The 23,931-nt window shown below is 24.4% G+C and overlaps 8 protein-coding genes across 8 annotated transcripts; 2 read left to right on the forward strand and 6 right to left on the reverse strand. All coding sequences in view use genetic code 6, as the record gives it.

The window, feature by feature from the left end:
* Positions 1-807: 807 nt before the first annotated feature.
* TTHERM_01135070 (cell surface immobilization antigen) lies at positions 808-1,707 on the reverse strand (the record flags this gene model as incomplete). Its single annotated transcript, XM_001012519.1, has 1 exon — positions 808-1,707. The coding sequence occupies one exon, from the start codon at positions 1,705-1,707 to the stop codon at positions 808-810; it is 900 nt and encodes a 299-aa protein (XP_001012519.1).
* Positions 1,708-4,347: 2,640 nt separating this feature from the next.
* On the reverse strand, positions 4,348-5,260 carry TTHERM_01135080 (cell surface immobilization antigen; the record flags this gene model as incomplete). Its single annotated transcript, XM_001012520.2, has 2 exons — positions 4,348-4,918; positions 5,097-5,260. The coding sequence occupies 2 exons, from the start codon at positions 5,258-5,260 to the stop codon at positions 4,348-4,350; spliced, it is 735 nt and encodes a 244-aa protein (XP_001012520.2).
* A 1,704-nt stretch (positions 5,261-6,964) lies between these two features.
* TTHERM_01135090 (hypothetical protein) lies at positions 6,965-7,335 on the forward strand (the record flags this gene model as incomplete). The annotated part of the gene is made up of 2 exons (XM_001012521.1): positions 6,965-6,995; positions 7,172-7,335. 2 exons carry the CDS (start codon positions 6,965-6,967, stop codon positions 7,333-7,335), a joined length of 195 nt encoding a protein of 64 aa, XP_001012521.1.
* Positions 7,336-7,380: 45 nt separating this feature from the next.
* TTHERM_001135091 (hypothetical protein) lies at positions 7,381-7,866 on the forward strand (the record flags this gene model as incomplete). The annotated part of the gene is made up of 1 exon (XM_012796706.1): positions 7,381-7,866. One exon carries the CDS (start codon positions 7,381-7,383, stop codon positions 7,864-7,866), a length of 486 nt encoding a protein of 161 aa, XP_012652160.1.
* A 25-nt stretch (positions 7,867-7,891) lies between these two features.
* On the reverse strand, positions 7,892-9,895 carry TTHERM_01135100 (hypothetical protein; the record flags this gene model as incomplete). Its single annotated transcript, XM_001012522.1, has 1 exon — positions 7,892-9,895. The coding sequence occupies one exon, from the start codon at positions 9,893-9,895 to the stop codon at positions 7,892-7,894; it is 2,004 nt and encodes a 667-aa protein (XP_001012522.1).
* Positions 9,896-16,380: 6,485 nt separating this feature from the next.
* Positions 16,381-16,905, reverse strand: TTHERM_01135110 (cell surface immobilization antigen; the record flags this gene model as incomplete). The annotated part of the gene is made up of 1 exon (XM_001012523.2): positions 16,381-16,905. The coding sequence occupies one exon, from the start codon at positions 16,903-16,905 to the stop codon at positions 16,381-16,383; it is 525 nt and encodes a 174-aa protein (XP_001012523.2).
* Positions 16,906-19,619: 2,714 nt separating this feature from the next.
* Positions 19,620-20,312, reverse strand: TTHERM_01135120 (hypothetical protein; the record flags this gene model as incomplete). Its single annotated transcript, XM_001012524.1, has 3 exons — positions 19,620-19,677; positions 19,713-19,940; positions 20,257-20,312. 3 exons carry the CDS (start codon positions 20,310-20,312, stop codon positions 19,620-19,622), a joined length of 342 nt encoding a protein of 113 aa, XP_001012524.1.
* A 1,358-nt stretch (positions 20,313-21,670) lies between these two features.
* Positions 21,671-23,329, reverse strand: TTHERM_01135130 (hypothetical protein; the record flags this gene model as incomplete). The annotated part of the gene is made up of 1 exon (XM_001012525.3): positions 21,671-23,329. One exon carries the CDS (start codon positions 23,327-23,329, stop codon positions 21,671-21,673), a length of 1,659 nt encoding a protein of 552 aa, XP_001012525.1.
* Between the last annotated feature and the right edge of the window lie 602 nt (positions 23,330-23,931).

The raw sequence follows: 23,931 nt of genomic DNA on the forward strand, positions 1-23,931 counted from the left end.
TCTATGGATTTAAATAGTTCACTTTTTAAGAGGGGTTACGAAAAAAAGTTAGTGAAATTTTCATTATAAAACCTTAATAGAAAAATAATAATTTTACTTTACTTTCATAAAAAAATTAAAATTGAAACCCTCACTATTAGAACTATTCGGACTCAACATAAAATTTTGTGTAAAATAGTAAAAACCTCTGGTCGGATTTCCTAAATCCGAAGTCCGAGGAAAAAGATAATTTGGTTTATCAATAACTGTAGACTTAAAAAATCATACATCCTTATTCTTTATCATATTCCTTAGTTGCAATAAATAACAGTTTTTAAATTTTCTATTAATTTATAAAAAATATTTATTATTCTACTAATAAATACATATTTTTGACTTATGCGGACTTATGCGCGAAATAATTAGTTAATTATTCATGAATAACTAGCTAGCTTTTATACAAATTTAACTTTTTTCTATAAAATAAAAAAAGTCCCTAAAATTAAAAAAGATTAAAAAGAGTAAAATAAAATTTTAATAAAAGATATGTATGTATGTATGTATGTGAGATAGATAATACATATTAAAAAAATTTTTTTTGATAATTTATTAAAAATGAAAAGAATATGTAAGCAAAAAAAAAATTATAAGAAAAGAAATTTTATTTTAATTAACTGAATGTACAAAATAAATAATACTTTTCAATCAAATCAGCATACATATATAATATAAAGGTTCAGTAAGAACTTTAATATATTGAGCTAACAATCAAATAAATATTATAATAAATCTGTTTTTTTTGAATAATTTTAATTCAAACATAAAAAATCAGAAAAAGAATGAAATTGTAAATAAAACTGAGCTCAAAATTATCATTGAGTTTGTTGAAGAAGAGGAAGGAGAAGAAGAAGAAGAAGGAAGAGCTGTTGCTTAGCAACCAGATTTATCAGCCTTAGCATATTAGGTGCTATTTCCATAACAGGCAAGACAATCGGCATTAGTCCATGTATTAGCAGTTCTACTATCACCACAAGTTGCAGTTGAAGCTACACAACCAGTTTATGCATTATTAGCAAAGACAGCTTGAACTGAGCCATTAGGAGTTCCAGGACAAGATTGACAGAAGAGATCAGAAGCACCTGTAAGTCCTGATGAAGTACTTGCAGGACAACTAGTAATAGCACATTTTCCAGAATTTGCACCATTCTACCAGGCCAAACCAGCAGGAACAGTTGGAACAGCTGTACAAGTTCCAGCAGTTGTGCATGTTGCAGCAGAGCAACTAACATCGGCACCAGGTGGATTTGCTTAGCAACCATTTTTATCTACTTAAGTATATTAGCTGGATTTTCCATAACAGGCAAGGCAATCTGAGTTAGTCCATGTATGAGCAGGTCTAGCATAACAATCTGCAGTTGAAGCAACACAACCAGTAAACCCAATATTAACAAAGACAGCTGCAACTCCATTGACAGTAGGACCAGGACAAGATGTACAGAAGGGATTAGAAGCATTAACAAGTCCTGATGAAGTATTTGCAGGACAGTTATTAATAGCACAATTTCCATTAATTGAACCATTCTACCAGCTCAAGCCAGCTGGAACAGTTGGAACTTTGGGGCAAGTACCTGTTGAGCATATACTAGAAAGGCAAGTAATATCTGCACCTTGAGCAGCGAATATTTAGCTCGCTAAAAGTGAGGCTATCAATAACTTTAAAATATTCATTTTACTTAATTTTTTTTTTAATTGTTTTCTTTTTAATTAATTAATTATTATGAAAAAAGGTTGTTTGATTTAAGTATTTATAAAGAAAGATATTGACAAAAAATTTCTTAATTTAACTTTTTCTTCTAAAATATAATAAAATCTATGAAGATATGTACCTATGTACTTTAATTAATTTATTACAAGTTTTAATGAGCATTCTAAATTATAAATAATGAATGTATAAAAATAAATAAGGGGCTAATTTATATTTTAAAATTTTAAGTAAAATTTTATAAGTTATCCTTTATATATCTTCATTTTTTTGATGAAAATTTATGCGCAAATAAAGGGAAGTACAGTGAATTAAAAGTATATTAGTTGAATTTTATATGTTAAAGTATTAAATTCAATATTCAAAGTTTTGCTGAGTGTTTATAGTTGATTTCAAGCTTAATTACATTGTCATTTTGTTTCTTCAAGTAACAATTATTAATTAAGATTAGCTTAATTTTAGATATGTGTAATCTTAAAAAGAAAAAATTTATTATTTTATTTGAATTTTTGACAATCTGTATAATTCTGTAAAAATAATTTTAACAAAAAATAATATCATAAACTGACTTAAAAATCACTTATCAATAGATTTTATACATAACTAAAAATGCTAAATGAATGTAAGTTTGTTATATTTCTTTATGAAAAAAATATTTATAAACTTTTTTAATATTTTTGAAGGGATAGAGGAATCAAAAATGGCATAAATTAAAACAGACAAAGTACAAGAAGAAAGACTACATACTTTTAAATAAATTGGTTTTTTCTTAACAAAATAAAATATATTTTAAGTCAAACAATGACTTAAAATATTTTATTATTTTTCTATTCAGAATGAAATAGGGAATAGATCTTTCAAATTCATTCAAATTATCTAATACAACTACAAGATCAAATATTCTGAGTAAATCTTATTTATTAATTAAAAAACAAATTCATGAATTTACTTAAATAATATAGATTAACAAACAACTTTGAATAAAGTAGTACGAGGCAAAAACTATTTATGAAATGAATGTGTATAATGATTAATAATTAAATAAACTTAAGTAGATTTTTTTAGATTAAAATTAGAAAGACTTCTTGAAACAGCATATAAATTAAAATGGTTTGTAAATACTTAGCCAATAAATTAGTGTGTAAATATACTAAAATGTTTCAATAATTTAAAAATTAATAATTCTTAAGAAGGAAAATTTCATTTGATATATAGTAGAATCAATTAGTTTCTAATTAGCTTTGTTCACAAATATAAATCAGCAAAAAAAATTCTCAAGTCAATTTATCAATTAGTCTATAAAATATCTATTTTGTGTAATATGCTTGTGTGTTTTCAAAAATGTTACAAAGATATTTTGATTATTAATTTTTGGTAATTATTTACTGTAAAAAACATATTAAATTATGTAACCTTAATTAATTTAATAAGGAAAAAACAGTAGTAAAATAGTAAAAACCTAGGGTCAGATTTCCTAAATCCGAAGTCTAAGGTAAAAGATAATATGGTTTATCAATAACTGTCGAATTAAAAAATGGTACATCCTTATTCTGTATCATATGCCTTAGTTGCAATAAAAAACAGCTTAATCTTATGCAAAGCAAAAAAAAAGAAATATCAGTTTGTTAGACTTCTAACAATAACTATTTATCAAGTTAATTTCTCAATATCAATTAGAAAAAAAGCATTAAAAAGATAAATCTGAATATAAATACTAATAAGAAAAAGAACTGATGAATAAGTGCTTAAAGAGCATGAAATAATTTTTTGAAGGAATTGTTTCTTTGTAAAGAAAAAGGGATAGTTAAAAAGTAACATTTTACTGGTAAGTATGATAGAATTAATGTTTGTGTTGTATGTTATGGTTTACATGGAAATAATGTAATTTTTCATAACATATTTAATCAAAATTTAATTTTTGATAAGGAAATCTAAATTTTTCTATCAAGAATTGAATCTTGAATTATAAATTTATTTTTTTACATAAATAATAAAAAAATGAAAAAGATTTTAATTTCAATATTAAATGTTTGGTATAAAAATTTAGATTTCTTAGTCAAAAATTAAATCTTTGATTAAATTTTTTATTTTTTGTTTATTTAGTCAAGTTCCTTTGTTTTCTAATTCGATACCTTTTTTTAATTATTTTTAAATTTTCTATTAATTTATAAAGAAATATTTATTATTCTACTACTAAATACATATTTCTGACTTATGCACGAAATAATTAGTTAATTATTCATGAATAGCTAGCTAGCTTTTGTACAAATTTAACTTTTTTCTATTAAATATAAAAAGTCCCTAAAATTAAAAAAGATTAAAAAGAGTAATATAAAATTTTAATAAAAAGTATGTATGTGAGATAGATAATACATACTAAAAAAATTTTTTTGATAAATTATTAAAAATGAAAAGAATATGTTTATGAGAAAAGAAAAGCATAAATGAAATTTTATTTTAATTAACTAAATGCACAATAAATAATACTTTTCAATCAAATCAGTATACATATATAATATAAATGTTAAGTAAGAACTCTACTATATTGAGATCAAAATCAAATCAGTATTATAATAATCTTTTTTTTGAATGAATAACATAAAAAATCAGAAAAGATATGAAATTAAAAATAAAATTGAGCTCAAAATTATCATTGAGTTTGAGTAAAAAGAAGGAGAAGGAGAAGAAGTAGAAGAAGGAGCTGTTGCTTAGCAACCAGATTTATAAGCCTTATCATATTAGGTGCTTGTTTCATTACAGACAAGGTAATCTTTGTTAGTCCATGTATTAGCAGTTCTAGTATTACCAAAAGTTGCACTTGCAGCAACACAATCAGTTAATGCAGTATTAGCATACCAAGCTATAATATTGCTATTACTATTGATTCCAGGACAAGAGTGACAGAAGAGATCAGAAGCACCAATAAGCCCTTATGAACTATCTTCAGGACAACTAGTAATAGCAAATTTTCCACAACAATTACCATTTTACCAGGTCAAGGTAGCAGGAGCAGTTGGAATATCTGTACAAGTTCCAGGAGTTGTGCATGTTTCAGTAGAGCAAATAACACTGGTACCAGGTGGATTTGTTTAGCAATCAGAACTATCTAAGTTAGCATATTATCTGGAACTTCCATAACAGGCAAGCCAATCTAAGTCATTCCATGTATTAGCAGGTCTAGAAAAAAAACAAACTGCTTGTGAAGCAACACAACCAGTCAAATCAACATTAGCAAAGACTGCTGCAATTCCTTGGATAGTAGTACCAGGACAAGATTGGCAGAAGAGATTAGAAGCATTAACAAGTCCTGATGAAGTATTTGCAGGACAGTTATTAATAGCATATTTTCCATTACTTGAACCATTCTATCAGCTCAAGCCAGTAGGCAAAATTGGAGGGAGGATGTGTGCAAGTTCCAAGTGTTGTGCATGTATTATAATTGCAAATAACATCGGCACCTTAAACAGCGAATATTTAGCTTACTAAAAGTGAGGCTATTAATAATTTTAAAATATTCATTTTACTTAAATTTATTTTTTAATTGTTTTCTTTTTAATTAATTAATTATTATGAAAAAAGGTTGTTTGATTTGAGTATTTATAAAGAAAGATATAGACAAAAAAATTTCTTAACTTAAATTTTTCTTTTAAAATATAACAAAATCTATGAAAATATGTAGTTATGTACTTTAATTAATTTATTACAAGTTTTAATGGCATTCTAAATTATAAATAACGAATGTAAATAAATAAATAAATAAATAAATAAATAAATAAATAAATAAATAAATAAATAAATAAATAAGGGTTAATTTATACTTTAAAATTTTAATAAATATTTGATAAGATAAGTAGTAATTAATGTACATATACTTTTTGCTACAAAAAGCAAGCAATATGATTGATTAATAAAAAATTAGTTTATAAATAACATTTTTTAATAGAAAAAAAGATGATCTTTGATAGTCATATTCACTTAAGTTCTTAAGATAGATAAGCGAGTAGGTTGAGAATATCAGTTATTAGCTCTCTCTTAAAAACTAAATAAATTTCTTCACTTTTGATTTTGATACCTTACCCTATCAAACTTTAAAAAAATATCTTACAGTATCTATTATATTATTTTTCTTATTAACTATCAAAGTTAATGTATTTTAATATGAAAAATAATTGAAAATTTACAAAGTATATATGATCTGAGAATAACTCACTTCATACAATAAATAATAAAAATGTGATTAAAAAGGTTGCTGAAAGATAGATAAAATGTAGTTAATAAGAGTATTATATATTTACATTCATATAATTTTGATGATTAAATCAATTTAATTTATATGAATAATTATTATGAAAATAGTAAATTTATTATTTAAATATCTTTCTTTTGCTTTATTGATTTTTTTCAAAGTATAAATGTTAAAAAATACTGAATGAAGTAGTGAGAGAATCTAGCTATATATATAGTTAAATTTATGGAGAAAACTATTTTAAATAAATGTATACATGTTATTTAATTTATAAAACATTAGAGTGTTAATCTATAAAATATTTTAATGATTATTACATAAAAAGTAAAAAAATGTATTCAAAATATTCTTAATTGATAAATCAATATATAAACAAATCAAGTATTTTATTTGCTAAATTAAGTAAAATATATAAATAAATATTCTGTTAATACCAATATTGTTATCCATCACATCCCAAAATAATTGTCTTTGTAATATGAAATAAATTGACTAAAAAATTTGAAAGGTGTTGAAAAATAAAAATTGTAATTTTAGATGGATGGAATTCATTAAAAGATTTAATAATATTCATCTATCAACAAAAAAAATTTCTAAATATAATTTTTAGAGGCTTATTTTTGTAATTTGCAACTGTGAAAATTTATGTTCAAAATATTATCGTATTATTTTTTTTGATCATTAAATAGTTAATATTTTCTTTTAAAATAATTAAGCATATTTATTATATTATAAAATAAAAATCTATTTTAAATTAAAAATTTTATATTTAGTTAAAATATGTACAATAATAAAATTTAATATTTAATTTTAATATTAATATTACAAAAAATAAATAAATTAATTAGTAAAGCACTTCCAAGATTATAAATCTTGTAAAGTTATATCTCAAGAAATTTAATCCTCAAAGTGCTATAAAAACCTACATCATCAATATTATAAAAGGAATATGATAAATAAAACAGTCTGTTAAATAAATGAATTTTGACTATAAAGGTGAATAACATTGTTATTAACACTCAAATGCATGCATGCTTTGATTATATATTGAAAATTTTTTTGATATTATTTGAATTCTTAATAATATTAAAGAAAATCAGTTTTTAATCAAAATAAAATACACACCTTTTTATCAATTTTTATCAATAATGAAATAGGTGATTTCAAAAAAAATTAAATCTTAGGTTTTGTGTAATGCACTACCAAATCTATGAAAAAGAGAGAAGTTACTCCTATTAGGAGTGCTAGTGATATATTTCATTGCTTAAATAACTATAAAGTTTATTAAAAAAACCATAAAAATAGAGAAAATAAAATGCACAGAACTCATAAATCTTTATATAGGTGATCAATCAAGAAAGTTTAGAAAAATTAATTTAGTAGCTGAAATACTATGAAAAATTGCTGTATTATGTGGTGTAAGAAGGACTCTATTGTTTTTAAATTTTCTTTTAATTTATAAAAAAATATTTATTATTCTACTACTAAATAAATATTTCTAACTTTGAATGATATAATTAATTAATTATTCATGAATAGATAGCTAGTTTTTCTAAAAATTTTAATTTTTCTATTAAATAAAAAAAGTCCCTAATTAAAAAAGATTAAAAAGAGTAAAATAAATTTTAATAAAAGGTGTGTTAGAAAATTGATGTTAAAAAAAATTGTTTTGATAAATAATTAAAAATGTAAAAAATTTGTTTATGAGAAAAGAAAAAAAGAAATTAAAAGAAAAGAAATTTTATTTTAATTAACTGAATGTACAATAAATAATACTTTTCAATCAAATCAGCATACATATATAATATAAATGTTAAGTAAGAACTCTACTATATTAAGCTAACAATCAAATTAGTATTATAATTAATCTTTTCTTTGAATGAATTTAATTCAAACATAAAAAATCAGAAAAGGAATGAAATTAAAAATAAAACTGAGCTCAAAATTATCATTGAGTTTGTTGAAGAAGAAGTAGAAGAAGAAGAAGAAGAAGAAGGAGCTGTTAAAGAGCAACCAGATTTATCAGCCTTAGCATATTAGGCGGTAGTTCCATTACAGGCAAGGCAATCTGCATTAGTCCATGTATTAGTAGTTCTAGTATTACCACAAGTTGCACTTGCAGCAACACAACCATTTTATGCAGTATTAGCATAGATAGCTTGAACTTAGCCATTAGGAGTACCAGGACAAGATTTGCAGAAGAGATCAGAAGCACCAGTAATTCCTGATGAAGTACCTGCTGCAGGACATCTATTAATAGCACATTATCCAGGAACTGAACCAGTCTACCAGGTCAAGGTACCAGGAGCAGTTGGGCAACTTGCGCATGCGTTAGTAGAGCAAGTAACATCAGCACCAGCACCAGGTGGAATTGCTTAGCAATCAGATCCATCCCCCTTAGCATATTAGGCGCTAGTTCCATGACAGAGAAGGCAATCTGCATTAGTCCATGTATTAGTAGTTCTAGAATTACCACAAGTTGCACTTGCAGCAACACAACCATTTTATGCAGTATTAGCATAGATAGCTTGAACTTAGCCATTAGGAGTACCAGGACAAGATTTGCAGAAGAGATCAGAAGCACCAGTAATTCCTGATGAAGTACCTGCTGCAGGACAGCTATTAATAGCACATTATCCAGGAACTGAACCAATCTACCAGGTCAAGGTACCAGGAGCAGTTGGAGCAGTTGGGCAACTTGTACATGCATTAGTAGAGCAAGTAACATCAGCACCAGGTGGAGTTGCTTAGCAATCAGATCCATCCCCCTTAGCATATTTGGCGCTAGTTCCATGACAAATAAGGCAATCTGCATTATTCCATGTATTAGGAGTTCTTGTATTACTACAACTTGCACTTGCAGCAACACAAGCATTTTATGCAAAATTAGCATAGATAGCTTGAACTTAGCCATTAGGAGTACCAGGACAAGATTTGCAGAAGAGATCAGAAGCACCAGTAATTCCTGATGAAGTACCTGCTGCAGGACAGCTATTAATAGCACATTATCCAGGAACTGAACCAATCTACCAGGTCAAGGTACCAGGAGCAGTTGGAGCAGTTGGGCAACTTGTACATGCATTAGTAGAGCAAGTAACATCAGCACCAGGTGGAGTTGCTTAGCAATCAGAACCATCCCCCTTAGCATATTAGGCGCTAGTTCCATGACAAATAAGGCAATCTGCATTATTCCATGTATTAGGAGTTCTTGTATTACTACAACTTGCACTTGCAGCAACACAAGCATTTTATGCAAAATTAGCATAGATAGCTCGAACTTAGCCATTAGGAGTACCAGGACAAGATGCGCAGAATAGATCAGAAGCACCAGTAATTCCTGATGAAGTACCTGCTGCAGGACAGCTATTAATAACACAAAATCCAGTAGCTGAACCAGTCTACCAGGTCAAGGTACCAGGAGCAGTTGGAGCAGTTGGGCAACTTGTGCATGCGTTAGTAGAGCAAGTAACATCAGCACCAGGTGGAGTTGCTTAGCAATCAGAATAATCCCCCTTAGCATATTAGGCGCTAGTTCCATGACAAATAAAGCAATCTGCATCATTCCATGTATTAGGAGGTCTAGTATTACTACAACTTGCACTTGCAGCAACACAAGCATTTTATGCAAAATTAGCATAGATAGCTTGAACTTAGCCATTAGGAGTACCAGGACAAGATGTGCAGAATAGATCAGAAGCACCAGTAATTCCTGATGAAGTACCTGCTGCAGGACAGCTATTAATAGCACAAAATCGAGTAGCTGAACCAGTCTACCAGGTCAAGGTACCAGGAGCAGTTGGAGCAGTTGGGCAACTTGTGCATGCGTTAGTAGAGCAAGTAACATCAGCACCTAGTGCAGCTATTTAGCTTACTAAAAGTGAGGCTATAAATAACTTTAAAATAGTCATTTTACTAAAATTTGTTTTATTATTTTCTTTTTTAATTAATTAATTATTATCAAAAGAGGTTGCTTGATTTAGGTATTTATAAAGAAGAATATAGACAATACAACTTCTTAATTAATTTTTTTCTTCTAAAATATAATGAAATCTATAAATATATGTAGGTACTTTAATTAATTTATATGAAGAAAAAAAATTAATAATGAGCATACTAAATTAAATAAAGAATAGATTTATCTAATTTATATTTTAAAATTAAAAAAAAATTTATAAGAAAAGTAGTAATGTACACATTTATTTAGAAAAACCAATCAAGCTGATTCATTAATAAATACTTAATTTTATAATAACACTTACAAAGATGATTTTTGATAGTCATATTTACTATTTATTAAATTAAAAAAAATCTTTTAAAATTTTTAAACCAAACAACGAGTAGGTTGAGTATATCAGTTATTAACTCTTAAAAACTAAATAAATTTGCTAGCTTTTCATTTTGATACCTTACCCTATCAAACTTTAGAAAATATATCTTTCATTATCTATTATATTATTTTTTTAAATTGTATGAAAAAATGGAAAAATTAATCTTAAACAATCAAAAACGTGTTTGAAATAGAGTAATCACCCATAATTTATAAGTGGGTGTTTTTAATTTTGATTAATAATTTTTGAAGATTTACTTAACTTATTGGAAGTCAGAATACTTTTACAGAAAAGTCAATAGATGATTTAATGTATCTACCAAAAATAAAATAAAGATAAAAACTCAAAAAATTAATATACCAGGTAAAATTATGGAAGCTTAAAAAGATAAATATAAAACATTTGTAAATTATTGGTTTATAAATAAAAAAATGGGTTCTAACTAAGTAATAATATTTGAATTTCATTTACAAATTTCTGATATTAAATTCTTACTTGCTTGATTATAATTGCTGGTATAAAAATTGATTATTTAAATCTTTTTTAACGTGAATTATAGACTTACACTGAAATTAATTTAAAAAAGCCTTAATTAATTAATTTCAAGGAAATTTAAATTAAACATTTTTGAAGATTTACTTAACTTAATTATATCTAAAAACTGATTAATCACTTACGGGATGGGATGGATTCCAATCTTACTTTTTAAAGCTTTTTCAGATTGCTATCAAAAATAATTAAATGTTAAAAACTCAAAAAATTAATATACCAGGTAAAATTATGGAAGCTTAAAAAGATAAATATAAAACATTTGTAAATTATTGGTTTAAAAATAAAAAAATGGGTTCTAACAAAGTAATAATATTTGAATTTCATTTACAAATTTCTGATATTAAATTCTTACTTGCTTGATAATTATTGCTGGTATAAAAATTGATTATTTAAATCTTTTTTAACGTGAATTATAGACTTACACTGAAATTAATTTAAAAAAGCCTTAATTAATTAATTTCAAGGAAATTTAAATTAAACATTTTTGAAGATTTACTTAACTTAATTATATCTAAAAACTGATTAATCACTTACGGGATGGGATGGATTCCAATCTTACTTTTTAAAGCTTTTTCAGATTGCTATCAAAAATAATTAAATGGATGACATACGATGTGCATGATACAAAGTATAGCCAATAATAATTCTTTCATAATAATTTTGTAGGAAAACAAGCAATTTAAAATTATAAATGGGTTAGTGCCAAAAAATAAAATCTATTTTTTCATATATTTATTTTTAAAAAAGTCACAAACAGCTTATTCTTCAATAATTTTAGTGATGCTAAGATTATGTTACTTATTTTAAACTCATATTTATTTTCAAAACCATCTTTCATAAGGTTATTTTTTGAAATTATTTTTAGTTATGAATTCAATTTTTGTTTGAAAGGTTTCATTAAAACGTTCTTCAAATTTAAATAATTTAAATAGAAAGCAAAGGAATTTTGATTGATAAATGACAATAAAAATTGAAAAATGACAAATAAGTCAAAATTAATAGACAGACAATAAATTAATAATAAAATTTATTAAATTAAGCATCCAACCAACTTATATGCTTTTTATTGATTTTAATTAAATCTATTCGCTTACATAAAATAATATTTCCATGTACTTCTTAATATATTTATATAAGAATTAATATTGACAAAGAGTGGAGTTAAGAATTTTTACTCACTTATATACATACATATATTTATAAAATCATTTATTCAAGTTTTTTTTGAAAAATTATTTAAGCTTCCATGTATTTATGTATGTATATTCTTACATTTATACAAAATACACAAGTAACTTGCTTATAAAAAATAAATTATTTACTTAATAAATTAATGCATTTATATTGATTGATTAGATAACTTATTACCCTGAATTAATTTAAATGTATTCATTCAATCAAAGATTATCAATTATTTTTTAGTAACATGACTTACCTTAAATCAATTATTAAAGACAATAAATTAAGAACAAAATTTATCAAATTAGATCATACAACCAACTTATATGCTTTTTTATTGATTTTAATTAAATCTATTAGCTTACATAAAATAATATTTCAATTTACTTCTTAATAGATTTATATAAGAATTAATATTGACAAAAAGTGGATTTAAGAATTTTTACTATAAAATTAAATATATACATACATACATTTAATACAATAATATATTCATGTTTTTTTAAAAAATTATTTAAGCTTCCATATATCTATATATGTATATTCTTACATTTATACATAGATACACAAGTCACTTGCGTACAAAAAATAAATTATTTACTTCATAAATTAATTTATTTATATTGATTGATTAGATAACTTATTACCCTGAATTAATTTTAATGTATTCTTTCAATCAAAGACTATCAATTATTTCTTAGTAACATGACTTACATTAAATCAATTATTTAAAATAATAAATTAATAACAAAATTTATTAAATTAATGCATCTTACCATTATTATTATCCCAATTAATTTTTATTGATAGTAATATCAAATCAAATTTAGATAGACAAATAAAATAAAAGTATTACTAACATCTGACTCTCTGTCTGTCTATAACCTTTAATGGATGACATAAGTAATTTTAAATATGAAAATGGCATATAACAAAAAAAATAAACAACAAAAAAGTGTACTAACTAACTAAATAAATAAATAAACAATATACTTACTAAAAATTAATCAAAGTAAAAAATATTTTGTTTTCATTTTTAAGTTAATATTTTATTTTAAATAAAATGTAAATCCCTAGAAGAGACAAAGAAAGCACTTTCACATATTTGTAAATATTTATATTGAGTGTAACTATCTATCTTTTAATAAATATATACAATAAGTAATAAGGATTTGACAATTTTTTTATTCAATTAAAGGTATTTGGATAATCGTTTTTATTTAAAATAGAAGAATTTCAAAAAATCAGCTGTCAATACATTTTTTAATAGATTAATAGATGCGTTTATTTTTTTATTTAAAAAATTTGTTAACTAGTAATTCTCTATAAGCATTTAAAATTTAAAAAGAAAATTAAAATATATATAAATTTTGTGTAAATCAAGTTAAGAATAATAATATGATTTTATTCAATTCAAAAATTCAAAATCAACACTTACTTTTAGAAGAATAATTTAAAATTATTAATAGCTTAATGCCAAGAAAATAAAAGCAATTTTTTCCATATATTTATTTGCAAGCAAACAGACAAGCAAATAGCAAACAGTTTATTCTTCAATAATTTTAATGATGTTAATATAAAACTGCTTATTTTAATGCTAAACGCATATTTATTTTCAAAACCATCTTTCATATTTAAGGTAATTATTTTGAAATCATTTTTAGTTATGAATCTAGTTTTTGTTTGAAAAATTTCATTAAAACTTTCTTCAAATTTGAAATAATTTAAATAAAAAGCAAAGGATTATTGATTGATGAATGCCTATAAAAAAATTGGAAAATCACAAATAAGTCAATATTAGTAGACACAAAAACAGACAAAGAGAAAAGTTGATTTTTTTTAATTAAAAAGGCAAATAAATAATTAATTAATTTATTTGTAAATAATCACATCAAAATCAAATTAATACATTCAATCAAAGATTATCAATTATTTTCTCATAATATGATTTACCTTAAATTAACTATTTAAGAATTTATCAGTGGATCGTACCATAAATATGTTTTTTCATAATTAATTAAATTCATTAACTATAAAAAATAATATTTCTGTTTACTTCTCAATATATGTATAAAAGAAATAATATCAACAAAGAGTGGAGTTTTGAATTTACTATAAAATTAATCGCATATATACATACATACAATTTATACAATTAAATAAATATTCAAGTTTTTTTTTAGAAAAATAATTTAAGCTACCATGTATCTATGTAACAGGAGATGACAAAAATTTGAGGCAAAATGCTGATAAAAAATATTTAAGTAAACCCTAGCATGTTTGTTTTTTTGCTTGTTTGTATACTTATTCACATATTTAAGGTATATAAAGAATCTTCATAATTTTAACTAGGGTAATAATGTTGATTGAATCATAAATTAATTTTGAGTTGTCATGTTTATTCTATTTTAAATTCTGATGTAACTATCAATCAATTTATAAGTGCATAATTACATTAATAAAAAGATCGATCTTGATATATCTCAAGATTTTTTTAATAATTTAATTAAATAATACTTCTATAAATATTTTAGATTCACCTACCCGCTAAGTTTATTTTATTAAAGATTTTACCTAAAGATATTTATTTATTTACATACTTCAACCAAAAAATATCTATTTCTATTTAGTCCATATATATATTTAAATATTTTATTTAATAATTTATTTGTCTTAATGAATGACAATTAATCTTGTATAAAAAAAGTAAAAAACAAACGAAAAAAACAATATTTTATTAAATGAATATTTTACAAAAAACTACAACATCACAATCAATCAATTCTTTCAAATTTACAATATATTGCTACTAAGATTGAATTATTTTTCTTTTAGTCTAAATGAATTTGTTTGTTTATAAATAAACAACTTTTAAAATAATTTTATATTTTAACCATCAAACAAATAAATATCATAAATATAAATCTGTTAATTATAAATGACACCCATCTACTATTTTTTTTCTAAATTTTTTCTATACACTATTTTCTAAATATCAATTATTGGGAGGTACTTTTATTTAACAAACTCCAAACATTTTTTATTTAAAATAGAAGAATTTCAAAAAACCATCTGTCAATACATTTTTTAATAGATTAATAGATGCGTTTATTTTTTTATTTAAAAAATTTGTTAATTAGTAATTCTCTATAAGCATTTAAAATTTAAAAAGAAAATTATATATATAAATTTTGTATAAATCAAGTCAAGAATAATAAAATGATTTTTTTCAATTCAAACATTCAAAATAAACACTTACTTTTAGGATAATAATTTAAAATTATTAATAGCTTAATGCCAAGAAAATAAAAGCAATTTTTTCATATATTTATTTGCAAGCAAATAAAAAACAGTTTATTCTTCAATAATTTTAATGATGTTAATATAAAACTGCTTATTTTAATGCTAAACGCATATTTATTTTTAAAACCATCTTTGAAATTAAAGGCAATTTTTTTGAAATCATTTTTAGTTATGAATTAGGTTTTTGTTTGAAAAGTTTCATTAAAACTTTATTCGAATTTGAAATAATTTAAATAGAAAGCAAAGGAATATTTATTGATGAATACCTATAAAAAAATTGGAAAATCACAAATAAGTCAATATTAGTAGACACAAAACAGACAAAGAGAAAAGTTGATTTTTTTTAATTAAAAAGGCAAATAAATAATTAATTAATTTATTTGTAAATAATCACATCAAAATCAAATCAATACATTCAATCAAAGATTATCAATTATTTTCTCATTATACGACTTACCTTAAATTAACTATTTAAGAATTTATCAGTGGATCCTACCATAAATATGTTTTTTTATAGACTTTAATTAAATTCATTAACTATAAAAAAATAATATTTCTGTTTACTTCTCAATATATGTATAAAAGAAATAATGTCAACAAAGATTGGAGTTTTGAATTTACTATAAAATTAATCGCATATATACATACTTACAATTTATACAATTAAATAAATATTTAAGTTTTTTTTTTGAAAAATTATTTAAGCTACGATGTATCTATGCATGTTTTTTCTTACATTTATTCTACTCAAATTAGAAGACAGTCTTAAATTAGAATCGGCTTAAGATAGAGTATTTATTTACGGTATATTGAAAAATATTTTTTAATAATAAATTTAAAAATGAAAAGAAATATTTTCAGAGAAAATAAAATCAAAAAAGAAATATAAATAATTGAATGTACAATAATGCTTTTCAATCAAATCAGCATACACAATATATAGGTTAAAAGCTTATATAATAGAGCTAACAATTTAATAAGTATTATTAAAAATATTTTTTTTTGAATGAATTTAATTCAAACATAAAAAATCAGAAAAGGAATGTAATTAAAGATAAAACTGAGCTCAAAATTATCATTGAGTTTGAGTATAATGAAGGAGAAGGAGAAGAAGAAGGAGCTGTTGCTTAGCAACCAGATTAATCAGTTTTAGCATATTAACTAGTATTACCATTGCAAGCTAAGCAATCTGCGTCAGTCCATGTATTAGCAGTTCTACCAGAACCACAAGTTGCACTTGCAGCAACACAAGCATTTCCTAAAGTGTTAGCATACACAGCTGGGGTGTTGGTAATAGAAACACCAGGACAAGATTAACAGTAGATATCAGTAGCACCAGTAAATGTATCAACACCTTCAGGACAAGCGCTAAGCATACAAGTTCCAGGTTTTATACCAGTACCCCAAGTCATAGTCAAATGAGGAGTGACAGTAGGAGGAGTTGGGCAATTAGTAGGAGAAGCGCATCCAGAACCAAGGCAGTTAACACTACCACCACCTATTGCAAATATTTAGCTTACTAAAAGCGAAACAATTAGAAACTTTAAAATATTCATTTTACTTAAATTTTTGTTTTTATGATTTTCTTTTTTTATTAATTAATTATTATGAAAAGAGGTTGTTTGATTTAGGTATTTGAAAGGATAGATAGATAGAATAAAATTTCTTAATTTAATTTTTTTCTTCTAAAATTTAATTAAATCTATGAAGGTAGGGAATTTAATTAATTCGAACAAAACAAGTTGATAAATAATGAACATTCTAAATTATAAATAATAAATGGTCTTAATAAGGGATTGACTAATTTATTTTTTTATAAAGGAAATTAAAGAGGATTTTTTGAATTACAAAATCATGAAAATATATTTTATTTTTTATATAATTGCCCTCCTTTTTTAAATCTTAAAATATTCCATTGTGCCCTCATTTTACAAATTAAATTTGATTCATAAATACATATAAAAAAATTAAAAAAGATATTTTCTTTTTACTTTTAAAACCTAATGGCTATGTGCTGTTTAGCAGCAATAGCCATTTTTTAAAATAGCAAAGTGCTATATTATTAGATATAATTAAGTTAAGTAAGTCTACAAAAATGATTAATTAAAATTTCAATTAAAATAACTTTCTAGCAAAGCACGAGAAGACAAATTCACAAAATTTGAATAGATCTATAAATTTTTTAATCTAATATTACAAAATTTAAAAATTAAAGTTTAGCTTAATAAAGACTTAGTCATTTACATAATGTCATCAGCGCTTAAATAACATTTTGTTGAAATAAACATGAAAATATTCAAATACATACAATTCAAAAATACTCAGAAATATGAATTTAAAGTAAAGAAAATATGATTGAATTTATTTCCGTCTAATAAATTATTATTCATAGAAATATACTCACCACTAGAAATTAATAAATTAATGAATTAAAAATTTTAGGCTCTGTGAAATAAATTTAGATGTAAGCCTAAATTTCACACAAAAACAAGACTTGTATAATTAATTTTTGACAATTTTTTAGGCATGGATATATTATTAAGGATGTGACAAATTAATATCAACTATTTGTAAATGAAATTCAAATATTATTACTTTAAACATGTCATTTTATTTACGAGGCAACAGTTTATAAATTTTATACAATTATCTCTTTAAGTTACTATAATTTTACTTAGAATCTTTGAAAAAAAAATGCAATTGTTGGAGTTTTAAGTTTATTTATTAATTGATAGAAACATTAAATCATCTATAGAATTTTCTGTAAAGTCATAGGACTTTCAATATATTGATTGACTCACTAATAAACACAAACACTTATAAATCAAGGGTGATTACTCTATTTTACAATTTATAGGGTACAAAAGATTATTTTTCAATGTTTTTGTTAAAATAATAAATTTAAAAAAAAAAAATGTCTTATTCATTAAATATTTTAATATAGAATATAGTAAATAAATTAATATTTTAGAAAACAAACATTTATATTTTATGTCAAATTGAGAGGTTAGGTTCTATGTATGCAGTATAATAATATCTACTTGTAAAATCCTTACAAAAAAAAAATAAACTTTCAAAATACTCATCAGGTTATTCTAATATTTTCCTCATTTTTTTATTATCACAGTTACAGTATTCTTATGCATTGATTCTGCATAAATGATCGTTATGATCGATTAAGAGATAAGCAAAATGAGCTTTACCATATTTTTGATAATTATTTCGTACATTTTTTTGATATTTCAAGTGATAGTGAAGAAGATCATCATGCTACGAATGATCATAATTATCAAAATAGTATTTATTTTTTAAATAAGAATACGAGTCTTCTGAAAAATAAATGTTTGCAAGTCTTTGATACTTTAAAAATTAGTGTAAAACTAATTTAAACAAATGATCAATATTAAAGATATTTAAGCTAGCAATTCTGTTGTAATCACTAGATTACAATTTTTTTAAAGTATTTAAAATCTATATAGTTTACTATTATTCATATCCTATATATTCTTTACTTTTTAACTCAACACCCAAATGTAAGTAATTATTTGTATTCATCTTTAAATGCTTTCTATTTTTTAGTAAGAAATCTAATAAAGAAAAAATATTCCTTAATTTAAGCTAAATTCTTTTAAGATGTTTTATATTAGAGATAAATGGGTATTCTTCAATAAAACTTTCATAATTTTAATCAAGAGAGAATTTTGTTATATTTTATTTTTAAAAGCAAACAATTTTATTTATTTGGTCTAAAAATGTTTAATTTATTTTTTCTTCCAAACAAAATAGTTTTATTTTAATCTCTTATGTTTTGAGATATTGAATTTCATCAAAATATTTTTAAAATACTTCAGCAGGATAGTTTATGTTTTCTAAATTGATTTATATGGTATTTCTTTTATTTTTAACATCTTTCTTGTAGTTAATACTTGCTAATTTTTAGTAGTAATAATTAAAAAAACATAAATTAATTATATAGGCATTTTATTCATTGTATTTAATGTAGTCAGGTAAAATATATTCTTTGAAAAATTACAGCTTAAACTAAGAATTCAAAGTCATATTAATATTTTTATTTAACAAATCTTAATTTTTAATGACCTCTTATAATTATTTTTGGCATTTATTTTTGAATATATTTTCTGAAATAAAGCTTAAAATTGTTATTTTTTTGCCTACTTCATAACTAAAGTTGTGTCTTTATTTTATTTTTTCTGAAATATTTCTTGGCAATTAACGAATAATATCTTCATTTTTTATATCTATAAAAAACTCAACCAACTAGGCTAATTGCCTTTAATGAAATAGCACTAAAATCAAGTCGTTAATATCTTAAAAAATAAGTTTTATATGTTTTTATTTAAACATGAAAACATTAGATAATCTGCAAAGTAGCTAATTTTGCCATATTAATTCAATTTTGAATTTGTCTAAATTGTTGCTAATCATTTTTTTTAGTACTTTAATAAACTCTTTCTAATTTGAATTAACAATTACATTATATTCATTAAATAAGCTTCTTTTAATCCACACAGACGGATCAATATCAAGCTCATCTAAGCTTATTTTGCAATGACCCAAAGCTATTACCAATCTATCATTAACAAAATTAAATTATATAGATTGATCACTGTAAAATGTATTTTATAAAAATTATATAAATGATAAGATCTATTTCTTAGATTAACATTTGATTCTTAAAAATTAAATAAATAATTTCTTAATTTAACTCTGTTTTACTAAAGTTCTTTGCAAGCTCTTAAGAAAATTTCCATTCAAAAAACAATGATTAATTTTTAAGACTAATTCATGAATATTTGGAAAAATCTTATTGAGAATATTATCAAAGTCAATTTTATCTAAAATATTTTCACTTATTTCTATTTTTAAAATATTCCCTGTGGTCTTACTACACTTAGCTGACTAAGACTCTTTTTAAATCTTTTAATGGATTAAAATCCTTCATTTTATTTTCCCTGAAAGAATAAAGCTTTATTATTTTTTGAACAAAATTTTTTACCTTAATATTTATTTAGTTGTTTATTAATTAATTAATTATAAAAATTTTAGAAAAGCTAACAAGTATTTGATTGTATATCTTTAGTTAATTAGTCTAAAAGAATACTTCTAATTTATCATTTTTTTAAATTTTTTATTAATTTGAAGAAATAAACAAAAATAGACTCTTTAATTCAACTTTAAAAATTTCAAGCAACTAGTTTGAAAATATTTCATCAGAAATCAAGTGTTTAAAGACACAACATTATTAATTATTCGAGAAAATATCGAATTGTAGACACTTTAATTCAATTTAAAACAAGAAAAAATAACAAGTACAAACTTTAATTATCAAAAATCAACTATTTAAAGAAATGAAACTATTATGAATTTGAGAATATATTAAATAATAGGTTATTTAATTAAATTTAAAGGAATTCATGAAACTAGCTTAAATCTAATTTATCATAAAAAAACTGTTTATAAACATTAAATTATCAAAGATTTGAGAAAATAAATATCCAATTAGATGAATTATAAACTCTCTTGTTCATTTTAAATAAACTAAAAAACTAATTTGAAAATAATATTTTCTTTCAGTTTGAGGAAATAAATATTAAAATATAGACTCTATAATTTAATTTAAAATAATTAAAGCGTCTGTTTTAAACATAATTTTTCAGGTATTAACTTATAGAAGACATTATATTGACATAAATCAGAGGAAATATAGAAAGATAGACTCTTTAATTAAATTAAAATAATTAACCAGTTTGAGAATAATTTATCAGAAATCAACTGATAAAAGAAAGACACTATAAAAATTTGAAATAAAATAAAAAAATAAATTCCTTAGGTATTATTACTTATTATTAAAAAGAAAAAATTTGATTTAATATAATATAATAGAAGCAATATTTATTTGGTTTTAGTATTTTTTATTTAGATCCATTTATGATTTTATATTTCTTAATTTCTTATAAAGAGAATTATAACTTTTTCCTCTTTATTATTATTTTTTCTTTCCATAGTCTACTCAAATTAGAAGACCGTCTTAAATTAGAATCGGCTTAAGATAAAGTATTTATTTACGGTATATTGAAAAATATTTTTTAATAAGAAATTTAAAAATGAAAAAAAAGAATTTTATTTTCAGAGAAAATAAAATCAAAAAAGAAATATAAATAATTGAACGTACAATAATACTTTTCAATCAAATCAGCATACACAATATATAGGTTAAAAGCTTATATAATAGAGCTAACAATCAAATAAGTATTATTAAAAATTTATTTTTTTGAATGAGTTTAATTCAGACATAAAAAATCAGAAAAGGAATGTAATTAAAAATAAAACTGAGCTCAAAAATATCATTGAGTTTGATGAAGATGAAGAAGTAGGAGCTGTTGCTTAGCAACCAGATCTATCAGTCTTAGCATATTAACTAGTATTACCATTGCAAGCTAAGCAATCTGAGTTAGTCCAGGTATTAGCAGTTCTACCATTACCACAAGTTGCACCTGCAGCAACACAAGCATTTCCTGCAGTGTTAGCAAACACAGCTTGAACGCTACCGTTAGCAGTACCGGGACAAGATTGACAGAAGAGATCAGTAGCACCAGTAAATGTAGCACCACCTGTAGGACAAGTGTTAAGTGCACATTTTCCAGAGTTTACACCATTACCCCAAGTCAAAGTCATGGTAGGAGTGACAGTAGGAGGGGCTGGGCAATTAGCAGGAGAAGCACATCCAGAACCAGTGCAGGTAACATCAGCACCAGGAATAGGATTTGCTTAGCAAGCAGATCTATCAGCCTTTGCATATTGTTAAGTATTACCATAACAGGCAAGGCAATCTGAGTTAGTCCAGGTATTAGCAGCTCTACCAGCACCACAAGTTGCACCTGCAGCAACACAAGCAGTTCCTGCAACGTTAGCAAACACAGCTTGAACGCTGCCACTAGGAGTACCAGGACAAGATTGACAGAAGGGATCAGAAGCACCAGTAAATGTAGCACCACCTGTAGGACAAGTGCTAAGTGCACATTTTCCAGAGGTTACACCATTACCCCAAGTCAAAGTCATAGAAGGAGTGACAGTAGGAGGGGCTGGGCAATTAGCAGGAGAAGCACATCCAGTACCAGTGCAGGTAGCATCAGCACCAGGAATAGGATTTGCTTAGCAAGCAGATCTATCAGCCTTTGCATATTGTTAAGTATTACCATAACAGGCAAGGCAATCTGAGTTAGTCCAGGTATTAGCAGCTCTACCAGCACCACAAGTTGCACCTGCAGCAACACAAGCAGTTCCTGCAACGTTAGCAAACACAGCTTGAACGCTGCCACTAGGAGTACCAGGACAAGATTGACAGAAGGGATCAGAAGCACCAGTAAATGTAGCACCACCTGTAGGACAAGCGCTAAGTGCACATTTTCCAGAGGCTACACCATTAGCCCAAGTCATAGTCATGGTAGGAGTGACAGTAGGAGGGGCTGGGCAATTAGCAGGAGAAGCACATCCAGTACCAGTGCAGGTAGCATCAGCACCAGGAATAGGATTTGCTTAGCAAGCAGATCTATCAGCCTTTGCATATTGTTAAGTATTACCATAACAGGCAAGGCAATCTGAGTTAGTCCAGGTATTAGCAGCTCTACCAGCACCACAAGTTGCACCTGCAGCAACACAAGCAGTTCCTGCAACGTTAGCAAACACAGCTTGAACGCTGCCACTAGGAGTACCAGGACAAGATTGACAGAAGGGATCAGAAGCACCAGTAAATGTAGCACCACCTGTAGGACAAGCGCTAAGTGCACATTTTCCAGAGGCTACACCATTAGCCCAAGTCATAGTCAAAGGAGGAGTGACAGTGGGAGGGGCTGGGCAATTAGCAGGAGAAGCACATCCAGTACCAGTGCAGGTAGCATCAGCAGCTGCAAATATTTAGCTTACTAAAAGCGAAACAATTAGTAACTTTAAAATATTCATTTTACTTAAATTTTTGTTTTTATGATTTTCTTTTTTAATTAATTAATTATTATGAAAAGAGGTTGTTTGATTTAGGTATTTGAAAGGATAGATAGATAGAATAAAATTTCTTAATTTAATTTTTTTCTTCTTCTAAAATGTAATTAAATTTATGAAGGTAGGGAATTTAATTAATTCGAACAAAACAAGTTGATAAATAATGAACATTCTAAATTATAAATAATAAATGGTATAAATAAGGGATTGACTAATTAATTTATATACAATTTAAGTAGTAGTGTATGATTTTAGTTTGTAAAAGCAAGCTAATTCATTAGTAAAAATAAAAAGATAGATTTTTTATGAAAAGCATTATTTAAAGGAAATTAAAGAGGATTTTTTGATAATCATATCAATTAAATAAAAAAAATATCTTAAGTTTGTCGAGCATATTATTTATTAGTTATAAAAGACTAAATAAATAAATAACTAACAATTTTTGATTTTGATTGATACCTTACCCTATTTGATTTAAAAAAAAACATCTTTATGTATCTATTACTTTATTTTCCTAATTAACTAATTAAGTCTATTAATTTTTGTATCAAAAATAATTGAAAATT

The sequence above is a fragment of the Tetrahymena thermophila genome (genome assembly GCF_000189635.1).
Source record: "Tetrahymena thermophila SB210 genomic scaffold scf_8254705, whole genome shotgun sequence".
In the NCBI taxonomy this organism is placed as follows: Eukaryota; Ciliophora; class Oligohymenophorea; order Hymenostomatida; family Tetrahymenidae; genus Tetrahymena; species Tetrahymena thermophila.